Here is a 21,735-nt window from a genome sequence, read left to right on the forward strand (position 1 = left end):
CCTGGGTGGGGAAGATCCCCTGGAGAGGGAAATGACAACCCACTCCAGTATTCTTGTCTGGAGAATTTCATGGACAGAGGAGCCTGGCAGGCTGTAGTCCATGTAGTCGCAAAGAGTTGGACACAATTGAGTGACTAAACATTTTCACTAGGGTTTAGAAACTTATTCACTGATCCCCTACCAGGGCCCCTGGAATCTTCTCATCTGGTTATCTTGTTTCCTTCTTCAATTAGTATTCCCAATTTGGTTTTTAAGCTTATTTATTTATTTATTTTCATTTTATTGCCCTGGAGGAGGGCACGGCAACCCACTCCAATATTCTTGCCTGGGAAATCCCATGGACAGAGAAGCCTGGTGGGTTACAGTCCGTGGGCTTGCAAAGAGCCGGACATGACTGAAGTCCATCAGTCCATGGGGTTGCAAAGAGTCAGACATGACTTAGCGACTGAACAACAACTTCATATATATTTATATGAAGTTCATTTATAAACATTTATATGATTAAAAAATCATATATAAACTTCATTTATATATATGTTTCCCGGGTGGCGCTAGTGGTAAAGAACTCGCCTGCCAATGCAGATGCAGATGAGAGTTTGATTCCTGGGTCAGGAAGATCCCCTGGAGGGAGGGCATGGCAACCCACTCCAGTATTCTTGCTTGGAAAATCTCATGGACAGAGGAGCCTGGTGGGCTACAGTCCATGGGCTTGCAAAGAGCCGGACATGACTGAAGCAACTGAGCACAGCACAGCACACAGCTTTATAATGTTGTGTTAGTTTCAGGTATATAGTGAAATGGTTCAGTTGTACATGTATATAATATATATATGTATTCCTTTTCAGATTCTTTTCCCATATAGGTTATTACAGAATATTGAGTAGAGTTCCTTGTGCTCTGTAGTAGGTCCTTGTTGGTTATCTGTTTTATATATAGTAGTGTGTATATGTTAATCCCAGTCTCCTAATTGATGCCATGTTTCCCCTTTGGTTAACCATAAACTTATTTTTGAAGTCTGTAAGTCTGTTTCTGTTTTGTAAATAGGTTCATTTGTATCTTTTTTCTTAGATTCCATATAAGTGATATTATATTTGTCTTTATCTGACTTAGTATGAGAATCTCTAGGTCCATCCATGTTGCTGCAAATTGGCATTAGTTTGTTCATTTTTTTGTAGCTGAATAATATTCTATTGTATATATGTACTATGTCTTTTTTTGTGGGGAGGGCTGCTCCCTTAGCAGTGAGAATGTGTTGTCCTAACCACTTGACCGCCAGGGAATTCCCTGTACCATGTCTTTTTTTTTTTTTAAATCAATTCCTATGTTGATGGATAGCCAAGTTGCTTCCATATCTTGACATTTATTGTAAATAGTGCTGTTATGAACATTGGGGTGCATGTATCTTTTCAGATTAGTTTTTTCTAGATATTTACCCAGGTGTGTGATTGCTGGATCATATGGTAGTTCTTTTTTTTTTTTTTTTAATTTTATTTATTTATTTTTTTTGCTGTGCTTGATCCTCATTGCTGTGCAGGCTTTTCTCTAGTCACGGTGAGCTGGGGTTACTCTCCAGTTGCAGTACACAGCCTTTTCATTGCCGTGGCTTCTCTTGTTGCTGAGCACAGGCACTAGGGTGTGAGGTCTTCAGTACTTGTGGCACGAGGGTTCAGTAATTGTGGGTCTTGGGCTCTAGAGCACAGGCTCCATAGCTGTGGTGCACGGGCTTAGTTGCTTCTTGGAATGTGGTGTCTTCCCAGATCAGGGATCAAACCTATGTCTCCTGCATTGGCAGGACGATGCTTTACCACTGAGCCACCAGGGATGGCGCTGGTAGTTCTATTTTTAGTTTTTAAAGGAACCTCCATAGTGTTCTCTATAGTAGCTTTGCCAATTTACATTCCCACCAACAGTGTTGGAGAGTTCCCTTTTCTCCACACCCTCTCCAGCATTTATTGTTTGTAGATTTTTAAAGGATGGTCATTCTGATTGGTTTGAGGTGATACCCCATTACAGTTTTGATTCACGTTTCTCCAATAATTAGTGATGTTAAGCAACTTTTCATGTGTATATTGGCCATCTATATGTCTTCTTGGGAGAAATGTCTATTTAGATTGCCCACTTTTGGGGTTTTTTTTTATATAGAGTTGCATGTTGCTATTTGTCTATATTGGAGATTAATCCCTTGTCAGTTGCTTCATTTACAAATATTTTCTCTCATTTTGTGGGTTGTGTTTTAATTTTTTAAGATTTTCTTTGTTGTGCAAAAGCTTTTAAGTTCAATTAGGTCCCATTTGTTTATTTTCATTACTGTTAGAGGTGGATTCAAAAAGATATTCCTGTGATTTATGTCACAAAGTGTTGTGCCTGTGTTTGCTTCTAAGAGTTTTATAGTATCTGGTCTTACATTTAGGTCTTTAATCCATTTTGACTTTAGTTTTATATATGGTGTTAGCGAATGTTCTAATTTCATTTTTTTACATGTAACTGTCTAGTTTTTCTAGCACCATTTATTGAAGAGACTGTCTTTCCTCCTTTGTATATTCTTGCCTCCTTTGTCATAGATTGACCATGGGTTCATGGGTGTATTTCTGGGCTTTCTATCCTGCTCTGTTGATCTATATTTCTGCTTTTGTTTCAGTACCATAGTCTTTTGATTACTGTAGCTTTGTAATATAGCCTGAAGTCAAGGAGCCTGATTCCTCCAGCTCCATTTTTCTTTCTTAGGATTTCTTCAGCTATTCAAGGTCTTTTGTGTTTCCATACAAATTAAAAAATGTTTTGTTCTCAGTTCAGTTCAGTCGCTCAGTCGTGTCCGACTCTTTGCGACCTCATGAACCGCAGCATGCCAGGCCTCCCTGTCCATCACCAACTCCTGGAGTCCACCCAAACCCATGTCCATTGAGTCGGTGATGCCATCCTCTGTCATCCCCTTCTCCTCCTGCCCTCAATCTTTCCCAACATCAGTGTCTTTTCAAATGAGTCAGCTCTTTGCATCAGGTGGCCAAAGTATTGGAGTTTCAGCTTCAACATCCGTCCTACCAATGAACACCCAGGACTGATCTCCTTTAGGATGGACTGGATGGATCTCCTTGCAGTCCAGGGGACTCTCAAGAGTCTTTTCCAACACTACAGTTCAAAAGCATCAATTCTTCAGCGCTCAGCTTTCTTTATAGTTCAACTTTCACATCCATACATGACCACTGGAAAAACCATAGCCTTGACTAGATGGACATTTGTTGACAAGGTAATGTCTGCTTTTTAATATGCTGTCTAGGTTGGTCATAACTGTCCTTCCAAGGAGTAAGCGTCTTTTCATTTCATGGCTGCAGTCACCATCTGCAGTGATTTTGGAGCCCAGAAAAATAAAGTCAGCCACTGTTTCCCCATCTATTTGCCATGAAGTGATGGGACCGGATACCATGATCTTAGTTTTGTTCTAGTTCTGTGAAAAATGCCATTGGTAATTTGATAGAGATTGCATTGAATCTGTACATTGCCTTGGTATTTCCAGTTTACTCTTTTTTTCAAATTGAAGTATGGATGATTTCTAGTTTGCTTAAAAAAACTGTATTGAGGAATAATTGCCAAATATAATTGTATGTATTTAAAGTGTACAACGGGGGACTTTCCTGGCAGTCCAGTGGTTAGACTCTGCACTTCCACTGCAGGAGGCATATGTTCCATTCCTTGGTCTAGGAACTAAGATCCTGCAAGCCATGCGATGCAGCCAAAAGTTAAAAATAAAAATAGAATAAAGTGTACAATGTGATTTATTGACATGCATACACATAGAATGATTACCAAGATCAAGATAATTAACACACCCATCACCTGACATAGTTAACATAGTTAACTCTGTGTGTGTGTGTGTGTGTGTGTGTGTGTGGAGAGAATGCTTACGATCTATTCTTGCCAATTTTCAAGTATCAAATACCTTTTTATTAACTACCGTCAGCATGCTATTCATTACAGCCTCAGAACTTATTCTTCTTATAGATGCAAATTTGTACCATTTGACCTACAGCACCCCATGCTAATTAGGAAGCATACTGCTCAAATCAGAACCTCTGATAGCTTCTAGAAGTGTATTAGTGGTGAGCAACCTTTATCCGCTCCCCCCAACCTCCCGCAGCCTTCCTCAAGAGACAATTTCAGGGAAAGAAAATGATGCTTATAGGCTGCCTGTATTTGCATTGCAAATGAAAATAGCTTTGACTCCTGTGGGGGAAATATGTGTTTTCTTCCAGGGGAGCTTGCCTGTGCAATCGAGTAGATTTATTCTAATGAGCAACCGATGCCATTTGCCAGTTACTAAAATGTTAATATCGGCAGAATTGAAAACTAGTCACATAGAGGCAGTTTTCTAATTTTTTATCCTAAAATTAGTTGACAGGCTGAAGGTGGAGATAAATAGAAGAGCATAAAACCATTTATTACAAGCAGTAGGCTTCATCTCGCTCTCTTTGATACATCAGACTTGTTTTGATGCACTACAGGAAACCAGCTTATTAAGAATTCTGCTTGTTGGTAATACATTGCAAACTGTACATTTCAGTCAGAACTCAAATGGTTTCCAAGGTGCAGTCATAAAGGCCAGTGCTCAAAATAGCTGCTGCCCCCAGGGAGTGAGGGCTTCCTAAGAGGCCCTTAAGGGAGCCCAGAGCGAATTTACTGGAATCGCTGGTAAATTGGAGGCTTTAAATCGCTGGTAAATTTGGAGGCTTTAAAAAAATATTACAAATATAAGTCCTTATGTGTTACCAGGCAGATTTTGACACACAGGTCCTAACTCAAAGTACTATGTGATTGACACTTGTATTTACTAAATCATTCGCGTCCTAGTTGATTAAAACTATGATAACAAAGAATTTGATTCCTTTGATGCTGAGGCTGCTGAGTTAACATCTGGAGTCGAAGTGCCCAGATTGGAACCCCTGAGAAAGCACTGTTATCTATTTAGCCATCACTCTGTTCTGGCCACTAGTACAGAGGGACTTACAGAAAGGACCAGGGGAGGGTAAGGTGGTTAGCAAGATGGCACATACGGGAACTTACTAATGATACAGCAAAGGAGGACCAGACATAGGGTACAAAACTTGGAGAAATCACACGATCCGGGAGACGCTTCAAAATTCACTTCCTTATGTTCGTTGTTTTAGGCGAGAATGTTCCTTACATTCTTACTAAATATATTGTCTGCCAGGCCTTAATTCTCAAATTGGTTTTCATTGTTAAAAAATGACGTAGAAAATGCTGAGTGGCATTCTCTCCGAAGTCTGCAGCATTGCAGAGCCCGTTTATTAGAAGCCATGAAAGCTACAGAAGTTCTCGTCTTATTTTCTGCATTTCTAGTTTTATGCAATTTCATTCGATTTTTCTGCTTTGGTAATAAATTTAGAAAGGAGAAGGAAAAGAACACAATTACATGTAAAATATCATGTATGAAACGAGTTGCCAGTCCAGGTTCGATGCAGGATACTGGATGCTTGGGACTGGTGCACTGGGACAACCCAGAGGGATGGAATGGGGAGGGGGGAGGGAGGAGGGAGGAGGGTTCAGGATGGGGAACACATGTATACCTGTGGCGGATTCTTTTTGATATTTGGCAAAACTAATACAGTTATGTAAAGTTTAAAAATAAAATAAAATTAAAAAAAAAAAAAAAAAAGAACACAATTACAAATACAACACTTACGGACTTTCCTGGTGGTCTGCTGGTTAAGAATCTGCCTGCCAATGCAGGGGACACAGGTTCGGTCATTGGTCTGATCCCACATGCCACGGAGCGACTAAGCCCAAGCGCCACAACTACTGAAGCTCAGTGCCCTAGAGGCTGTGTTCCACAGCCGGAGAAGGCTGCATGCTGCAACTAGAGAGTGGTCCCCACTCAGCAACAAAGACCCAGCACAGGCAAAAATGAAAACATTAAAAATAGATATATAACACTTCTTACCATTTGAAAGTGAAAGTCACTCAGTCGTGTCTGATTCTTTGTGACCCCATGGGCTGTACAGTCCATGGAATTCTCCAGGCCAGAATACTGGAGTGGGCAGCTGTTCTCTTCTACAGGGATTTTCCCTGTATTTTCCAGGGATGGAACCCAGGTCTCCCTCATTGCAGGCGGATTCAGTTACAATTTGCTCGCCAATAATTAATGATAGCTTTAGTCCCTGCAGTACAGCTTTTCTAATTGAAACACATTTGATGTGCAACATTGTACAAATTTAAAACTCAATTTTTCCTTTGTTTCCTTTGAAGATAGTGTGACTCCTTTCTGGACAAAAACATCTTCAATATTCTCTCCTCTGGGAATGTAACATTAATCACAGGGTGGGGGGTAGAACTGATCAACAGATAGTATCAGGCACAGTCAGGAAGAGGAGAAGGGGCGACAGCGGATGAGATGGTTGGATGGCATCATTGACTCAATGGACATGAGTTTGAGCGAACTCAGGGAGAGATTGAAGGACAGGAAAGCCTGACGTGCTGTAGTCCATGGGGTCGCAAAGAGTTGGACACGACTTGGTGACTGAACAATAACAACAGGAAATGCTAGCTATCTCTTCAAAGAGATAAAACCATGTATTTTGGTCCCCAGTCCCACAGATGAAACATTTCATTATTAAATGCTGATGGAGTCCAGTCAAGTCACGACGCAGGAGCCCCAGCCATCAGCACCATCCATAACTGTGGGGTAGTTTTACAAAGCTACCTCCTGTTTGCTTTATTCATTTGACCAATAGTTTAATACAAAGAAAACTATTTCTCATTTTTCTCTGAGCAACCCCAGAAAAAGTCATTTAAGCTTTTTGAGCTGAAATTTCTTCCCGTGCATGATAACTCATATGATGCTGAGGATTAAGGCTGTCCTGCTTTCTGAGAATGAAATAATCCAATCTTTTCATGTTGTCCTATTCTGTAGAAAAAAGCCAACAAATATAATGTGATCTCGTGATATCACTTAGCAAATCAATAAGGAAAAATCCCCACTGGGTTTTTCCAAAGCGAACACAGAGGAAAGCTAACCGCTATTGGTCATTTATGAATATCGTCCCCCAAGCATTACCAGGAATCACTTGAACTACATGGGCCAATGTTCCAGAAGATCCTTTGTGCTAATTTCGGCAACAAAGCCAAATTTAAACAGAAAAGTACCCCCTCAACGTTGCCACACCCCTACATTTTCTTGCTTTTCTTTCAAAAGGAGGGGCGCCTGAGCAACACCAGAGCACACTACATTTCTTTCTCTGAAGCAAATCACACGTTTCCAAAACATCTTGGCTAAAAATAAATTAAGTTGTGTTTCTTTCTGAGATGGAAATTGCTTTTGGCTGCTCACCCAGCCATACTTTTCTGCTAAACTCTGGGCTTTGTTTTTGATTTTCATGAAAGCAGGTTTGTAAACACCAGAGGCAAAATGCAGCAACTAGAACAGATGGCTAAAGTGCTACTTCATTTGTCATTATCGGTTTGGGGAATACTGCAGAGTCAGGCTGCTGGGCTGACAGGCGTTCAGCTAGAGGAATTGTTTTGGGCAGAATCAAAGCCCCTTGTTGCAAAGCTGGGGCTCAGTATTTTCCTTTCCTGAAAGGAGCAGGTGACAAAGAAACCATTGTCTTCTTGCCCATGGGGCTTTTCCCCCAGGTGAAGAAAAATGAGGTGGCTAGAAATCTTGTCTTTTCAAATGAGGGAAGGCAATGTTGATGAAAATAATCAATAAACAGTCTATAATAGGAATAGGAAAGAGTTTTATTTGAGCCAAACTGAAGATTATAGCGTGAGAGACAGCCTCTCAGATGACTCTGAGAAAGTGCTCTAGAGAAGCTTGGTTTTCAGCGCAGTTATATTAATATAGCTCATCAGAATGAAGAACATTAAACAAGTCAGGGATACATTCCTGCAGGGTCTGAAAAAACAGATCAGCACATACAGAGCGAGTCAGTATGGCCTTGGCATCTGAGAAGGGAGTCTTATCATTGAAGGAGTACCACCCTTGGTGTCCCAGGAAGGGGAGCCTTTAATCTTTATATTATTATTATGATTATCTTTCTTAATTTTTACTTTTTGTCTGCCACACAGCATGTGGGATCTTGGTTCCCCTACCAGGGATCGAACCCGGGCCCCCTGCATTAGAAGCATGGAGTCTTAACCATTGGACATCCCAGGAAGTCCATAATCTTTATTTTTTTGGGACCTAGAAATTAGGGTCCTTTAAAAAGCTCCCCAGATGTTTCTCATTCAGCCAGTCCAGTGTTGGCCCTTAGACCAGCTTTGAAGCACCACTACCTTGCAAAGGTCATTCAGTTGATACTTATAAGTATTATAATACTTACATGCGTGTGTTAGGTGTTTTCAGCTGTGTCCAACTCTTTGTGACCCTATGGACTGTAGCCCACCAGGCCCCTCTGTTCATAGGGTTCTCCAGGCAAGAATACTGGAGTGGGTTTGCTTGCCCTCCTCCAGGGGATCTTCTGACCCAGGGATCAAACGTGCATCTCTTAGGTCTCCTGCATTGGCAGGAAGGTTCTTTACCGCTAGCGCCACCTGGGAAACCCACAATATTTATAATCCTATGTATAACCCCAAATCGTGTTAACTTACGCTACGGGGTGGTTGTTTTTTAGTGTGTATCTATCATTGGGTCCTTTTAATCTAACTGTAATAACCTAAATTGTTGGTCTTGCTGGAGTGACAAAAAGGTCTCTTTTTAGTCTCTTTGTGAAAACTAGGTCAAAACTCATTTGACGACACATAGATCCTTGTGCAGTTTTAAAGCCAAACTTTTAAACTTTAATAGGTTAGATTTTAGATTACAACATGGTCTATAAATGGCCTTTCAATATACATGAAATTTCCTTTTCAATCTGGAACTTTAATTCTGCCAGGTTTAGGGCAGTTCAGCTTGACAATAGCATCTTTTCCCCAGTATGATTGGATATTATAGAATTGTATACAAAATTTCTTTTGCTTGTCCTCGTGTTTAGCTTTCAGTTTCTTTTCCCAGGCTCACTCAGAAATTTTTAGTTTTATTTTATTAATTAACTTTTATTTATTTATTTTTTGGCTGCAGATAGTGAGACCTTAGTTCCCTGACTAGGGATCGAACCCAGGCCTTCAGCCATGGAAGCATGGAATTCTGACCACTGGACCACTAGGGAATTCTGCCATGTTCACTCAAAATGATTGTTTTAAAGGTAATGAGTTTAAGTCCACATATGTGGACTTACATTTACATGTGCACAAAGTCACTCGTTGACACTTTTGCCCCAGTGGCACACGTGACATCCCTCCCTTTCGCTCAGTCTGTGCTCAGCGGCTCAGTCATGTCCGACTTTTGTGACCCTGTGGACTGTAGCCTGCCAGGCTCCTCTGTCCAGGGGGACTCTCCAGGCAAGAATACTGGAGTGGGTTGCCGTTTCCTCTTCCAGGGGATCTTCCCTAAACAAGGATCGAACCCAAGTCTCTTGCGTCTCCTTCATTGGCAGGCAGATTCTTCACCACTACGCCACCTTCACCACTACCCCCATCCTCCATGAGCAACAAAACAAGGAAGTGAAATTAAATAGCTCTCTTTGCTATTTGGCAGCAGCTTGGTCGAGGTGGCTAAACCTAATAAATCAAAACCAGGACAATTCTATGTGTGGCTTGCTAGCAAGCATATTTTATGGTTTGTTTTCCTCACAACAGCTAAGACTAGGCTGGGTTTTTCTCTTTTCTTTAAAAAATTTAAGATTGATCCTCTAACAGGTGAGAAGCACTTCCATGTTTGAAGGGCCTCCAGCCCTGGCTGTCCAGAATGTGTTTGGGGCTGTGAGTGTGAGGCTGGCCCGCTTTGGGCTGGGCGGGTTCTTAGCCCAACCTTGCAGGGATCATCGTGTATTTCTTCGGCACCTGTCATGATCGTGTCCTACATCCATATTCCTGGGATACCTGTCATGTGTCCAACAACATCTTACATACATTTCAGTAGGTAGCGAAAACTGAGAAGATTCCCTTCTCAGTGTAAAATTCACCTATTCTCTGACTTGTTTGCAACCTCACTGGTGTGGACAGACTTATTATAAGAGCAGAACTGGAGACCTAGTGACCAGCTGTGCTCATGTGAGGTGTCCCTGCTCGTTTTGTCTGGCTCCAGACCTTTCCTAGGGGCCACTGCAGCCCTTGCTGGTTCCTTGATTTCATAACATTGGAAAAAGGAAAGCAAGTTCAAGTCTACAGGAACATTAGAACAGCAGAGAGTTTTTGTTTGTTTGACTGTACCGTGTGGCATGTGGGATCTTAGTTCCCCTGCAGTAGATGTGCAGTCTTAACCATTGGACCATCAGGGAAGTCCCTCGATCATTTTCAGTGCAAACTAATTCAAGCAAATACAAAGAAATAAGGGCTTCCCAGGTGGCGCTAGTGGTAAGGAACCTGCCTGCCAATGCAGGGGATCTAAGAGATGCGGGTTTGATCCCTGGGTTGGGAAGAGCCCCTGGAGGAGGGCATGGCAGCCCACTCCAGTTTTCTTGCCTGGAGAATCACCATGGACGGGGGGCCTGGCGGGCTACAGTCCATGGGGTCACAAAGAGTCAAACAGGACTGAAGTGACTTAGCAGGCAGTCACAAAGAAAGTGGCCAGAGTTGGACAACATAATATTCCTTAAATGTGTATATGTTCAAAATCTGAATATTAAAGGAAAAGTAAATATGAACAAGCAACTCAAAAGCCAACAATGTAAACAAACCACTCTGGGCTGTGTCCACCTATCCAGGTAACCAAGCTCAACATAGGATTTTATTTACAGGAATCCTAAACTTAGTTTTTCGATTTTAATTCAAAACTGAAAGGTTTGACTGGTTGCCTTTCTTTAAACTTGAAGGTTGCAATGACTATAAAGAAAGCTGGCTTTTCTTATAAAAGGCACAAGCAAGTACATCTGAAAACCCCAGCAGAGACATGCTGACCCTAGCATTTCTCTGGAGAGAATGAAAATGACTTTATACTCAGGATTAATGACTGCATTTGATGACCAGAGACCACAGCTTATGAGGGATATAAGGCTTATCAAAGTATAAGGTTTTTCAACACTCACTACATTCTACTCTGGCCTGCACTCCTTCCAAAACAGTATATTGGAAGCTTTTCCCTGTAAGAATGGAGTGTCTGCTAATCTCAGTGTAAGAAGCCTACTTCAAGTGTCTGATGCTGAGTGGATCAGTGCTAAACAAAAACCCAACATCTGATTCATCTACCACTTATATTACTAGTTACAGGTAACTAATCCAAGCTTCAGTAAATTAGAAAGGCCAATCTGTTCATATTTTACTGCAAATTGAAGTTTTTTTTTTTTTTTTAATGGATTTGGCCGTGCTGGGTCTCTTGCTCCGCGGGCTTTGTTCTAGTTGCCGCGAGTGGGGGCTACTCTCTATTGCGGTGTGTGGGGCTCTCATCGTGCTGGCTTCTCTTCTCGTTGAGGAGTACGGGCTCTAGAGCACAGGTTCAGTGGTTGTGCCGCATGGACTTTTTTTGGTCTCCAGGCATGTGGAATCTTCCTGGACCAGGGATCAAACCCATGTCTGCTACACAGGCAGGCAGGTTCTCTTACCAGTGAGCCACCAGGGAAGCCCGCCAATCTCAATTTTTGGTTTTTGGCTTTTAATTAAAAATCTCAACCTTGGGGCAATAGAGAAGGCTAACTACAACCCAAGAGCTTGGGATTTAAATCTGACTCAGTAACTTTAGCTTTTAAATCTCTGTAGTGTAATACATTCATGGTCTTAGCCTCTGACCTAGTCAGACTTCCTAAGGAAGATATGGTTAACAGCCTTGTAGGAATCCACATTAGGCCCATTTTGCTAAGAAAGGATTTATACTAAGTGCTTAAGACATTCTGAAAGTAGATGACTGGAAGAACTAGACTACTGATGAACAGTTTCAGTAGTAATAACCTTCTAGATTTTTGACTTTAAACACGCAGCCTGAAAAAGCTGTTTCCCTATTCACCCAACAGAACACACTAATTTACATCAAGAACCCTTCAGGGGCACATCCTATACATAGAGACCTTTAGGAAAAGGATTACAAAGGGTTAACCTATATTTCCTTGGTGCCCTGAGACACTATTCCTTGCGCATAGTAAGACATTGCCAGCCTTCACAATGTTAACACTTTCTTCTCAGTCCCACTTAAGAGCACCAGATTATCTACTTCTGGATTCCAAAGAAGATGCACCCAGTGTTTTAATGGGTGGGAAAGAACTAGATGGCAACTCAAAGAATACACATCGAATCCTCATGTGAGCCCCCCGCCCCCAGGACTTGCGGAAAAACATTCCAGTGTCCAAAGCATCTGTTTTGAATAGTTTTACATCTATACAATTGAAAAGAAATAGGAGATGAGTAGACTTCAATTTTGTAGGGTGGTCCCTACTGGGCTCCCTCTGGGGCAGGAGGTGGTGAAGGGAAGGTGAGGCTGGGGCAGCTGGTGTTTGAACTATCATTTACGTGAAAAAAGCCCACCACAATGAAAAACTATTTTTAGATAAATGCTGATGGAGCAAAATGAGACGACCTTCTGTTTTCAGATGACAACTAAAAGCATTCCCATTTTACTCTTGAGCTGTGTACATTTCAGTGGAATGTCTTTAAAAATCAACTGATTTTATGTGGGTCTGTAATTTGTTTTGTGGAGAAAAGTTTTTAGTATAGTTTAAGAACATTTCCCTTGAGAATTTAGGTCCTAAAGCAAATGAATTATTAATAAAGCCTTTGCTATCACCCTAACTTTAAACTTTGAGGTAGAAATACTATCCATTTTCTACCTACCTGTAAATCATCAGATTATAATGAAGCAGTTCAAAATATTGGTGGCCATATACATTTTCATTGTTAGATGTGTTCATGTGTCTAAAAATACTTAAAAGTCAAACGGCTTAATCCAACTAGTTTTCCAAACTGCAGAATACTAGATTTATTCATCTTCTGGTTCTCTTTTTTAAAAAACAAAGTTTGATGAAAATTAGGGCTATGTCTTTCTTTAGCAGTAATGCTTGCAGTAACTCAACTTAAGGGGAAGTACCAACAGGTTTCTATGGAAGTCATATTTCTTTGGAACATGGCAACAAAGAATTGCTTTTCAGATACTAGAAAGCAGAGCAGATGGAATTTGTTAGACAACTGAATTTTAACTTCTATTAACACATCATGAGAAACGCTGGGCTGGAAAAAGCACAAGCTGGAAATCATGATTGACGGGAGAAATATCAATAACCTCAGATATGCAGATGACACCACCCTTATGGCAGAAAGTGAAGAGGAACTAAAATGCATCCTGATGAAAGTTAAAGAGGAGAGTGAAAAGTTGGCTTAAAGCTCAACATTCAGAAAATTAAGATCATGGCATCTGGTCCCATCACTTCATGGCAAATAGATGGGCAAACAGTGGAAACAGTGTCAGACTTTATTTTTCTGGGCTCCAAAATCACTGCAGATGGTGATTGCAGCCATGAAATAAAAAGACACTCCTTGGAAGGAAAGTTATGACCAATCTACACAGCATATTAAAAAAGCAGAGACATTACTTTGCCAACAAAGGTCCGTCTAGTCAAGGCTATGGTTTTTCCTGTGGTCATGTATGGATGTGAGAATTGGACTGTGAAGAAAGCTGAGCGCCAAAGAATTGATGCTTTTGAACTGTGGCGTTGGAGAAGACTCTTGAGAGAGTCCCTTGGACTGCAAGGAGATCCAAACAGTCCATCCTAAAGGAGATCAGTCCTGGGTGTTCATTGGAAGGACTGATGCTGAAGCTGAAACTCCAATACTTTGGCCACCTCATGCGAAGAGTTGACTCATTGGAAAAGGCTCTGATGCTGGGAGGGATTGGGGGCAGGAGGAGAAGGGGACGACAGAGGATGAAATGGCTGGATGGCATCACCGACTCGATGGACGTGAGTCTGAGTGAACTCCGGGAGTTGGTGATGGACAGGGAGGCCTGGCGTGCTGCGATTCATGGGGTCGCAGAGAGTCGGACACAACTGAACACCCCTCAAATATGTGACCTGCTTTATTGCTGATTTAAATGAACTTTAAAAACCAAGTGTTTGACCAATCTTGCTTTTAGAATGAAGGGTTGTCAACAGACCACAATCTCGTTTGAAAGGCTTAGATGTGAAGATACAAATTAAGGGCTGCATCCCTCTACTTATGAACATTTTCCTTTTAAAGTTCCCTTCAGATCAATTACACCTCTAATTTACCTTCCATTTAGAAAATTTATTTTAATAAATAAAAGGGGAAACCGAAATTTAATTTATAAAGTTTTATTTTTGTATATGTGCTAAATCTTAGGAACTGTGGACAATCTTCAGTCTGTTGGCTTGTAAAAGGCTGAGAAGTATGTGATCTGGGTGGTGAGATTTCCTTTTAGGAATCTGGATTTCAAAATGCAAAAAAATTTTTTCACTCATTTGCAAGTTTAAAACATGGTGCACCTTTCCCCCTTTTTTCTTAGACCTATAAATTCGGAGGAAAAGTGCTACATTTCTGCAGACGTAAAATAATCTAAAATAATCGTAAATACAATCGGCAGCAAGTTAATACATTTAGCACTTCCGTAGTGATTTACCACACCCAAAACCTTATTTTCAAACACTAAACACTCACATAGGCGCAGGCCCTATTTTAGTTGAGCCCCACTAGGAAACCAGTACTGAACGTTTGTTTTAAAATCAGTAACACAAAAACTGGAGGGGAGAGGAGCGGTGTTTACTTTCTCGGCAGTATGTAATACCTTCAAACTAGAGACCAAAACTGGGCACTTACGAAAAGGCAATTTTTAAAAATCCAGTTATAATTCTAAATAAGGCAGGATATATCCACCAAAATTAACCACAAGATTCAGCAAAGTAAGAATTCCAGCTGGAAAAATAAGAAAAAATGGAACTATTTTGGAGTAGTCATCTGAGTATTCACAGACTTGCTTTCATTTATAAATGTAATTCAAATAAAAAAGGCTCCTCATCTTTTTAACCCACTACTAGGGTTAAATACTTAAATTGTTATCATTCACTAATAAAAGTTAATCATGAAAAAAATATAAAACATTTTCATAATTCTAAATTTGTACACATAACAGCTGAAAGACAAGGCTGGGAAATTATCATTGAGAGAAAAATCAATGAAGACAAAAATCCCAAATATGAGGATGTTCTTATTTCTGCCTCGACAATGCTGAACATGAAAATTTGGTTGGTAGAGGGCTTAGAAACAGCAGCAGTATGGTTTTCGCCAAGTTGTGCACTGAAATACTTAGATCCAATAGGGCAAAACCCTTGTTCACAGAGATTAACGATGCAAATAGCTTCAGTCTTTATGTTAACAGATTCTACTGTCTCCTAAAAAGTAACCATGCCATTTAGAATTTTCGGGGGTACTTCTCTGAAAGGAAGACTAGTGATTCTGCAACAAACATTTAAAGTGGGAAATATATATATGGCTCAAGAAATCAGTTGAGGGAGAATTAAATAATCTGTAGGCACTTTGAAGACTTGAAGTTTAAAATGTGCCATTTGTGTTCAGAAAAAGACCTCAAAATCACTGCTATGTTGCTCTTACAATAACATGCATCTTAAAATTTTCAGTTATACATTAATGCTTGCTTAAGAGTTAGAGAAAATAATTTGCACAAACAAACAAAAGTAACTCTTTCCATTCACTTTCCCTAGATCCTGATCACAGCACAGACCACTCTTCCTCAAGTGGAGGGGGAAAGGATTCACAAGCCCTCAAAGCAGCCAAGGTGGGATCTCCCTCCAAGGAGAAAAATTCACAGCCTTTTAAAATGTCAAGTTTTCACATCTAGAAGTCATTCGTTTTTAAATTAAGTATATTACATACTTTTGTTAAGGACCAGAACACACACAAATCAGCTCAGATGGTGTAATTTATGATAGCAAGTTGTTCAAATAAATTTAACCTATTTTTGCTCATTGTTAAGGAGACTTGGAATTGAGGAACTTCTAAATTCAAGTTACCAACTGGAATTGCAAAAGAGTGTGTATGACTTTGGCTCACACTTATACTCATATGTAATATACTTAAGGTAAAAACAGGCTCTATCTGGTGTCAATTTTCCTATGTTACAGAAAAACTAGAAGCACAGATTGACTACAGAGTACTTACTGCAAATAAGATATCCAAAGCTTTATCTTAAATACCTGCCCCCTTTAATCACAAAATAACAAATTCTCAATTTTGTTTCTGCTTTGTTCAATTCCAACTATAGCCTTTTTGACAAAACATTTGCCTATTAACTGAATTGTAAAAAATACAACCAAGCTTGTGCTCATTAAATATACATGTATATAAAAAACATACAAAAAGTACAAGATTGATTATGTTAGGAAACTTTTACAGTGTCAACATCCTGTTTTTGTCTTAAATCTTCAGTCAAGGGCCAAAGGTCAAATCTTTCTGTGCACAAAAACTCAATGTGACTGAACTCCTGAATTCAGGGTCATGTCTAGGTGTGCTATGCACAGAATTAACCTTAATATGCAGTCCTTAAAAAAAAAAAAAAAAAAAAAAAGTAACAACAACAAAAAACCCCAAAACACACCACAGGACAAAAAGTTCTTCTTAAATCAAATTCTATTTGTGAATTCAGCAAAATAATTTCTATAAAATAAAACAGCAAAATATTTAAATAGAATAGGGTGGACTGTATCTGTTTGCAGGGGTATTTGGTTTTTAGACAGGTTCCAAAAAATTACACACATTCAAGTTACCAATTCTCTTTTAAATACAGTATTAACTGATGAATTTATCATCTTAAATGTTTATTCTGATATTGATACCTCAATTATATTAACCAGTTTTCTTTTTAATTAGACCCTGCTTTAAACATGAAAATTTTTGGACTAATGGAGAAGGAGCTAGGACAACTCTTGCTTTCAAGTAAAACTGTGACTGAGCGGCAGCTCAGCAAACATCTTGGTGCAATGGTATTCCAAGTACTGTGGGTTTCTGATGACCTCCGCTTCACTGGGATCCAGCAGAAGGCAAGTTTTAGAAGGTTCTCCTAGTAAGCTCTACAAAAGAAACAAAACAAGCACACCAAATACAGTCTTCTATTATGCTCCGAGCATCCTGGCATAGCAAATTTTTGCATATTTGTTTTAATCTTTTAAAATTCCCATTACTGACACTTAAAGTTTCTTTATCCCACCCAGAGATTGAATTGTCAAACATGAAGATGTAAGCAACATATGTGTAACTGAAATCCACCTGTTTACCACACTTCTCCCCTTGTTTTACATTTTATATTCTAGTGTAAGAAGGAAGAGCTCTGAGCAACGCAGCGTCACACTGGACAGCTGCTGTCATTATGGTAAGTTTCTCCTCATTGGCTACACTAACCTGGTGTGAAGCCATGCTAAATGTTACAGCATAACTATAGCTTCAAAGTGATTAACCTAACATCAGAATAAAAAGGCAATGAAAAAGATCTAGAAACAATGTTACATCACCAATTTTCCACATCAACCAAATAATTTAAAGGTTACCAGCCTTACATTGCTCATAATAAAACTGACTCCAGTGGCCAAGAATGAACATGAAACTATTGGTGTGGCTGACATGGACGGGCTCTGGTTTGTTGCTGTTGGTTTATTTTTTGTTTTTGTAAAGGAGTTGATCCAACTGCCGTCAGGCAGGCAACACTGGTTGCAGAGTGCAATGGGTATAACAAGAAAATTAATTTTTGTAGGTTTTGTAGATCTGTGAGTCTCATCAAGAAAAAAGTCTTGCTTAAGAATTAACAGTCAGACATTAATATACTATATACACCTTTGCCATTTACACATTAGCATCAGGCCATTTATTACAAAACACTATACACTTTCCACTGCAGGCGAGTTATATATTGACAGCAAATTTCTGCAGATAAGACAGTGAATAAACTTTCCACTCCATATTGATTAGGAATAGTTTTTTCTAGTTTTAAATATTAGCCAGACACAGAAAAAGGTTGGACTGTAAGGCCTGGGTGCAGTCTTGATGGAACCAGCTAGTCGTGTGCATTTCACTGATCCTTCGTCTGGGGCGGGGACACTTCTTCACTGCCTTCGTAATTTTCTTGTGCTCGCTGGCCAGTTCTCTGAGGGTTGTTCATGTGATGTGCTGCTGGGCCTGTATACGGCTGTCCATGCACATGGTTATTCTGGGCGGGGAGACAAGATCTGCATGTTAAAACTTAATATAGTGAACTTCAACTTTAAAGACCACAGGCTGAAGCTTGTGGAAATGTAAACATTTCTTTTTATTCCTGGGACTTAACAAGTAAATATGCTTGGGCTAATGATGAAAAACACTGGTTTGAAACAAAAAAAAGATAGCCTCAAAGCCCCAAGTAAGAGCAGCGTAGGTGTAATTCTTTGGCCAAGGCGATTTAAAGTGCCCCAAATTATTCACATTCAAGTCTGACAAATAAGGGATAACACAGCTCATTATTGGTTGTGGTTAAAAAAAAAAAAAAAAAAAAAAAATCACAAAAGTGCCAGAACACATCCATTCTCACTCTAAGCACCTTGAAACTTCTCTACGAGAAATCTGACTAAATGATCATATGAGATCGCATAAGCAACAACACTCAACACAGAATGATGTTAATGAAAACAAAACAACATTGAAGATAATGGATTAATCAGACATGATTAAGCATGAGCTGTCTCAGGGCTGAGGGAAGTAATTCTTCTCCTGCTGGATTTGGGTCCTTAATGTTTTAAACCCCTGAACTCTCATTTTTGTGTACATTCTCACCACCCAAGCCAAGAAGATTTTAGGCTTTCACTTTCTGTAATTTCTATTAGGAAAATAAATATCTTGAATGTGCATTTTCTAATTAGCCAGCATGCTTCCACCTCTACTATGAACTGTAAGAATGCTTAAACAATGGTTCTGAAAGCATGGTTCCTAGACCAGCAGCAGCATCCCCTGGGAATTCTTAGAAAAGTCGATTTTCCTGCTCCCACCTCCTAGACCTATCGAATCAGAAACTCTGGGGTGCCCCTCCCTCAACAGCCCACCAGGGGATTCCAATGCGTGTTCCAGAATCACTGCCACAAAAGATCGAAATGAGTCACACCTGGGACTTAGACACATTCTCATTTAGAAAGTTTCTTCATCTAAATTTAGTTATTGATCTTCTAAAAAAATTCATGGAAATCTGTCAAATCCCTGACTTTTTTCCAATAAGTTTTTACTGTCATTGAAGTCTTGATTATGCTATGTAAGCAAACAGTTCTTCCTTCATTGCTATATCCAGGGTCTTCCTTCACTGCCATATTTCATGTCTCTACTTGTAGACTTGGCCTATTAGGAAATGTCATCTTAATCCATTATACTAAATATTACCATTTTATACTGATACAAATAATCATAGTTTTTACTAACTTCATCTACTAAGTACAAGAGGGGTGCATATATTTGACTAGGAAACACCACAGGGGAAGCTCAAACACATCACACTGTGACCTCATGCCAACCATTCCTCTTGATCATGCCCCCAAAGCTGGTCTAGATTATCCCCCCGTTACTTTACAGTGGCAACAGAAAACTTAGCCATCCTATAAATAACGCGTACAAATTCTAGGGGATAAAAACACAAACTAAGCCTGATACCTGCTGATACTGAGATCCAGGTGAGTGGGGGTATAACGGGGCATCTTCAGGTGGAGGTGACTCATGCTCATCTGGGGCATCTTGGTCATCTGGTTCCTGATTTTAAATATTTAAAAATCAAGAATTATGTTAGGCAAATTCAAATTTTTTTGTTTGAAATAAATCTTTAAAAAACCGACCCACTGACAAATTTTATTATAGATAAAATAACTGAAAGAAACCTGATTTGGGTTCTCTCAGCAATACTCGATTCAGGCAATCTCCCCAGAATTTCTTGAAAAGACTCCCTCATTAAGACCACATATAGTATACATATTAATGCAAACAAAATTCCACATAATTCTTCCCCCATTATCATTAATAAACACTGGCCCTATAAAGTAAAAAATTACTTTGCTTTCTTCCATTTCTATCTGCTGCACACTGGTGGCTTTTTTTACCTCCTCTGGACAGAGTTCACAAGCTTTTGCAAGTGTCATCCTAGCACTATGTGATCTCTCCAAGAAATAACCATTTGATGTTTCATTGCTTTGCACTGGAGGAGACCAATTGTTGTAAGTGTATTGAGGATTGCCAGTGTATGGTCGTCTTTCAAGTTCATCCCCAAGCCATTCCACTGCCCAGGTCCACTTCCTTTTAAGATCTCCATTGCCCTTCAAAAGAAAATAAAGCTATGTATGTAAAAAGGTTTTGCCATGTTTTTCAAAGTTAACTTGAAATGACAACTCCAAATTCTTGTAATTCTCATCTTTTAAAACAGAATCCTTAGATTCAGGTTTCTATGCAATTATACACACACACACACACACACACACACACACACACAAACCCTCACCTGTAGAATCTGGTAAGCAACAGGACAATTGCTAAAGAGAGCTACCATACATTTTATACACTGGTATGCTCTTTTTTGATAGTGATTCTTAGAGCGCTGGATTGTGTCAAACAGCCCATCTCGGTCATCTGGGATTCCTTTAAGTGCGTTGTGAATTCTGAAAGGGAGTGACATAAATTAAAACTTCTAAAATCAAATAGCAGCTAACATTTACTACGTGCCTACTATGGGCCATTCAATAAAGGTCTTTGATGTAGTCATGTGATCTATTATTTGAACACGTAAGAAAAAGAGGTTAAAAGGCTTGCACCCAAGGTCATATGGCTGCCTAGAACCAACTTATTTCTGATCCAAAACGACAAATATTGTATGATTCCTTATACGAGGAATTATTGTATGATTCCTTATACGAGGTATTCAAAATAGGCAAAAGTTTGAGAAAGCAAGAATAATGGGTACAGAGTTTCAGTCTGGGTGATGAAGAAGCTCTGGGGACGGGTAGCAGTGATGGTAGCACAACTTAAAAATGGTTCAGACAGTAAATCTTGTTATGAATACTTCCAATTTTTTAAAAGATATTTTAAAAATTACCTGCCTGCAATTCTGCTCTGAGCTATATATAAAAAGAGAATTGAAAAACAGGTGTTTTTTTGAAAATACAAAATGTGTACATGAATGTTCACAACAGAATTATTCACAACAGCCAAAAGGTGGAAACCCAAATATCCACCAACAAGTGAACAAATATATAAAATGTAATGTATCCATACAACAGAATATTATTCAGTCATGAAGAGGGATGAATTACAGATATGTACTCTAACATGGATGCATTTGAAAACTATGCTAAGTGAAAGAAGCCAGATACAAAAGAACATATTGTATGATTCCTATCATATGAGATGAACGGAATATCCAAGTCCTGGGTATTTGCCCATGGATAGACGAATCCAGAGAGACAGAAGCAGACGAGTGGGTGTCAGGGGGTGGGGGACAGGAGGACTAGGAAGTTACTGCTTAAGTGGGTTTGGCTTTTCCCTCCACAGTGATGAAAATGAACGGAATTAGACAGTGGTAATGGTTGCACAACACGAAATATACTAAAAGTCACTGAATGGCATATTTCAAAATGGTTAAAATAGTGAATTAAAAAACAAATAGTGAATTTTATCTCAATAAAGAAACCTTACCTGTATAGTCAGTAATTTAAAAAAACCTTTTATACACTGTACATTTTACCT

General features: G+C 39.5%; 1 protein-coding gene across 6 annotated transcripts in view; it reads right to left on the reverse strand.

Annotated features, from left to right (window-relative positions):
• Positions 1-14,806: 14,806 nt before the first annotated feature.
• The window catches only part of USP9X (ubiquitin specific peptidase 9 X-linked), a 115,212-nt gene continuing 108,283 nt past the window's right edge, over positions 14,807-21,735 (reverse strand). For 4 of the 6 annotated variants that reach the window (XM_055564326.1, XM_055564323.1, XM_055564324.1 and 1 more), the window contains 4 exons: positions 20,495-20,651; positions 20,052-20,312; positions 19,660-19,755; positions 14,807-18,199 (listed from right to left, as the gene is read on the reverse strand). In XM_055564326.1, coding sequence (XP_055420301.1) covers positions 18,062-18,199; positions 19,660-19,755; positions 20,052-20,312; positions 20,495-20,651 — 652 coding nt within the window. In that variant the 3' untranslated portion in view covers positions 14,807-18,061. The remainder of the gene's footprint in view (positions 18,200-19,659; positions 19,756-20,051; positions 20,313-20,494; positions 20,652-21,735) is intronic. The other 2 variants (XM_055564328.1, XM_055564327.1) reach the window with 1 other exon arrangement.

This window comes from Bubalus kerabau, chromosome X, assembly GCF_029407905.1.
Source record: "Bubalus kerabau isolate K-KA32 ecotype Philippines breed swamp buffalo chromosome X, PCC_UOA_SB_1v2, whole genome shotgun sequence".
Classification (NCBI taxonomy): domain Eukaryota; kingdom Metazoa; phylum Chordata; class Mammalia; order Artiodactyla; family Bovidae; genus Bubalus; species Bubalus kerabau.